The 4,245-nt window shown below is 37.9% G+C and overlaps 2 protein-coding genes across 2 annotated transcripts; both read right to left on the bottom strand.

Annotated features, from left to right (window-relative positions):
* Positions 1-104: 104 nt before the first annotated feature.
* Positions 105-2,856, bottom strand: LOC106945916 (putative golgin subfamily A member 6-like protein 6; the record flags this gene model as incomplete). The annotated part of the gene is made up of 2 exons (XM_015029929.1): positions 105-1,720; positions 2,217-2,856. Coding segments are annotated over 2 exons (2,064 nt in total), but the record flags the coding sequence as incomplete, so codon positions are not given.
* A 334-nt stretch (positions 2,857-3,190) lies between these two features.
* On the bottom strand, positions 3,191-3,955 carry LOC106945915 (GTPase IMAP family member 6-like). The gene has a single exon (XM_015029928.1). It carries the CDS (start codon positions 3,953-3,955, stop codon positions 3,191-3,193), a length of 765 nt encoding a protein of 254 aa, XP_014885414.1.
* Positions 3,956-4,245: the final 290 nt, after the last annotated feature.

Genomic DNA, 4,245 nt, shown 5'->3' with positions numbered 1-4,245 from the left:
GCAGTAAAATTAATAGAAATATTAATATAACAATGTTTGTTTCTAACTGATGTTTCTGCTGCAGTAATTTGGAATACTAATTTATTATTGAATATTGATTTATAATAAAGAACAATGCTTGAAACAAAGTTCACTTTGATTAAAATAAATGTAAAGATCTAAAGAAACTAAAATAGTTTGATCAACTTTACTGAAACCAAAGATCTTCAGGAAGTTGTGATGCGTCACACTGTGTTGTTTTTCTGACATCTTTTGCTTTTTGTTTTTATTTTAATCACATTTATCATAAACATGTTTCATCTGTTTAGTTGTTTCACTTTAGGTTTTTCTCTGATTTCTTTCTGCTGTTTTTCCTCCATAGATTTTCTTTCCTCTTCATGTTTTTGCAGAAAAGCACAAAACTTTTTCTTGTATTTTTGTTTGAACTCATTAAATTCTTCTGCTTGTTTTCTGGCTTCCTCCTCAAACTTCCTCTTTACTTCCTCCAGTTGTTTCTGATATTTTCCCTCTAGTTCTTTCCTCTCCTTCTCCACTTCTCTCCTCCTCTCCTCATCTTCTCTTCTCTGGTTTTCATATTTCTCTCTCTCTTTCTCATATTTCTCGTGAAGTCTCTTCAGTTCTTCTCGTCTCTCTCCGTCTTCTTGGTGTCGTTTTTCCCACCACTCCTTTCTTTCCGTCTCCCAGGCGTCTCGTTTGTCCTCCATCTTTTTTCTCATCTCTTCCAGTTTTCTGTCGATTGTTTCCTTTTCTTCTGATTCCCGTTTGATCATTTTCTCTAAATCTTGTCGTGCTTCCTCCCACTGATGTTGTTGTCGTTCTTCCTCCTCTTTTCTTTTCTTCTCTTCCTTTTCTCTTTCTCTCTGTTCTCTCTCTTTCTGCTCTCGCTCCTTACTGTTGTTTTCTTCCATCTCTTTAAATTGTTGCTCTCTCTGTTTTCTCTCTTTTTCCATCTCTTCTCTCTGTTCTTCCATTTTTCTTCTCAGTGATTCTGTTTCTTCTTCGTGTTTCTTCTGTAGTTCCTCCCTCAGTCTCTTCATTTCTCCTTCTTTCTCCTCCAGGATCCTCCTCACCTCTCTCTGTATAGCAGCTTCTGCCTCCTGCAGCATCTCGCTGGTGAAACATTTTCCTTTGTTCTTCTCCACCATCTTGTTGATCTTCTGGATCAGTTCATTGGTTTGTGATCGGTTCTGTTTATCATAGTTATTAAAAACATGATATCCTCCTCCACAGTCGTTGATCACCTTCATAAAGGATTCATCACGTCCCTCACTAAGGTATTGTTCTATCGTTTTGTCCTCATACTTCAGTTTGTCTCCTCCAGTGAACAGGATGAGGGTAAAATCTTCAGAGTTTTTACCAAAAATGTTCTTCATTTTTTTTAAAGTTTGTTTCTCCTCCTCTGTGAATCTGCCGACCTGCATCACGAGCAGGAAGACGTGTGGCCCCGGGGCCAGCAGGCTCATGCACTTCAGCAGCTCCTCATCCACCTGGTCGGGGGTCAGCGTGTTGTCAAACAGACCAGGAGTGTCGACCACAACGACAGAACGACCTCCGATCTCAGTCTGAGCTTTCTGACAGTTTCTAGTGACCGACTGCTGAGACGCTTTAGCTTCAAACAGTTTCCTGCCCAGGATGGTGTTTCCTGATGAACTCTTCCCACCGCCGGTTTTCCCGATCAGAACGATCCGGAGACAATCGGATATCGGGATCTGCTCAGGATCTGGGTTAGAAAGAAAGATAATAGAAAATTACTAGACTTAATCCTCACAAGGAATGGATTGAAGAAACAAGTTATGATGAAAACTTCTGATTTGCTCAATCACTCCTGTTGTAGTGAAGATTTTATAGATAATTCTCCCAAACTTATTTAGAAAAGAGGAAATTATTTTTAACTGTCATAAAGCTGATGGTTTTACAGCTCAGTCGTATCCTGAGATCTGCAGTTTCCTGATGTCAGGTAGAGAAAAAATATTTTTTACTGCTTTAAACTTTCTGTCTGTCTCTCAGACAAGATAATGTAACAACGCATTTTAAAAAAAAAAAAAAAAAAACTAAAGTTGACAAATAAATTAAGACAAAATAATATTGGAAATAGGCTTTTTTATAGCAAAAATAATATTAAACGAGAAAAAAAGAAAAGCAGAATTCACTAAACTCATATTGGTAACTGGAATTTTTTTAAAATCCTAATTATGGTAAATGAACATAATATTTACCTGTAACTGGTGTCTTTGACTCAAACTGCTTCAGTTTATTCTGTAGCTGCAGTTTTTCCTCCATTTGGCCCCATAATAATGTTTTAGTTGTGTAACTGAACAGTTTCTCTCTGTTTCTCTCCACCGTCTCCATCAGTCCTCTGATCTGCCGCCTGTCTCTGATGTTCAGAACTAAATATCTTCCTCCACAGATCTGGAGGAGATCCTGGATGTCCTTGTTCTCTATAAAGTTACCAACATCAGGATGTTCAGGATCTGTGGTGAAGAGGATGATGGTGAAGTCATTGACTCTGGAGCTGAATGTGTCCTGGATGGTGTGTAACTCTCCCTTGTCTTCATCAGTGAGGGGACCCACAGGTAGGACCAGGATGAAGGCGTGGACACCCTCAGGGTCACAGAGGGAGACACACCTGAAGGATTCCTCCATCACTTCCTGCTGAGCTTTTCCACCCAAGGCAGGCAGCTCCACCAGAGAAACCTGACGTCCAAACGCCTCTCCCTGCTTTCTGACACGCTGTGAAGGAAGATCCTCATGACCTAGAATGGCTCTGGCTGCTGACGCCTTCAGTGGGTCACTGGGACCAAACAGAACCAGGTTCAGAGCAGCAGGTCTCCGTTCTCCTTTGGGTTTAACTGCAACAAAACAGATACAAATTATTATAAATTAATAAAATCATTATTGAAACAGGAACAGCCTGATGTAGATATTATGAGCATATAACTTTAAATAAATTTGTCTGAACCCTTTTAGACTAAAAACTAAGGAAGTTTAAGCTGAAGACTCTTAGATGAAAATGTTTTTATTGATCATTTGGATGGTTTTTAATGTCATGTTTCCGGTTTTAATCTGGTGAATTTAATAACTAGATCTGAGTCTCCAGGCTCAGATTAGAGCCGACTCTTTTTACAACTGAATTTTTAAGTTTAGGACAGAAAATGGACAAAATGTTTCTTCATCTTTAAGACCAATTATTTCAACTACATTTCAACATATAAAAATTAATTCCTGGAATTAAATAATTTAGATTTAGAAAAGAAATATTTCTAGTCCAGTAGTGATAAATGTATTTTAATTTCTCTAAAAGCGATGAACGTAGAGCTATAGAATCAGATTGAATCCTGTTCTTACCAGCAGGTCTGGATCCTGGTCGTTTCTGAGCCTGATCATCTGACGGTAACTCTTCATGTCTCACATGGTTTTCATTGTTTTCTTTCATAATTTGTCCAAAGCGAATCAGCAGCTGCTCACGTTCAGTTTCCTCCATCTTTAAATATCTGTTTCTACATTTCCTGATCAGATTCTTCAGAGGAGAACCGATCACAGAACCTCTCTGTCTCTGCTTCAGGATCAATACCAATGAATGATCAAATGATCGATCACTGAAGGCTTGAAGGATTCTGTAGATCTTATTTTTCTCTCCTTCAGTGAAACTTTCAGGCTGAATAACCAGCAGGAAGACATGAGGACCAGGATCAGAGAGATCAGAACATTTTCTGATGAAAGCTGTCAGTTCTTTTGCTGTGTGGAACGAAACATCTGGAGTGTTGATCACAGATATTTGTTTCTCTTCCAGTTCAGCAGAAATCTTCTTAAAGGTGTTTGATGATCTGGTGAAACCATCACCTCCCAGTATGAAGTTCCCCACTGAGTTCCTCTCAGACCAGTTTCCTCCCAGTAGAACCAGTCTGAGCTCAGACACTGGAGATGAAATGAAAACAATTAAAATAGTTAAAGACATTTAGATCACAGAGAAAGAAAACTTTCAATTTATTGATCCAATAATAATTTATTACAGTTTCTATAAATTTAAACTTCAGACTTTTAGAAAAAAGATTAAGAGAATTTGATCCAAACTATAATGTTTAAAATACTGGATGTTTTATAAGAATATTATGAAATAAACATAACTGGATCATCTCAACAAAGAGTCTCAGTTATTTTTTTGTGTGATTTCTGTATTTTAATCTTAATAACTTGGATCTTTATTTCCAGTGGTGGGAAGTAGTACTTCGTTACTGTACTTAAGTA

The sequence above is a fragment of the Poecilia latipinna genome, unplaced genomic scaffold (assembly GCF_001443285.1).
Source record: "Poecilia latipinna isolate Pla-1442-1.1 unplaced genomic scaffold, P_latipinna-1.0 Scaffold168, whole genome shotgun sequence".
In the NCBI taxonomy this organism is placed as follows: Eukaryota; Metazoa; Chordata; class Actinopteri; order Cyprinodontiformes; family Poeciliidae; genus Poecilia; species Poecilia latipinna.
Note: the sequence above shows the minus strand (reverse complement) of the source record. Positions and strands in the feature narration are given on the sequence as shown.

Excerpts from the sequence above, each read along its gene's own strand:
- LOC106945915 (XM_015029928.1), bottom strand. The coding sequence starts at position 3,955 with ATGTCTTTAACTATTTTAATTGTTTTCATTTCATCTCCAGTGTCTGAG.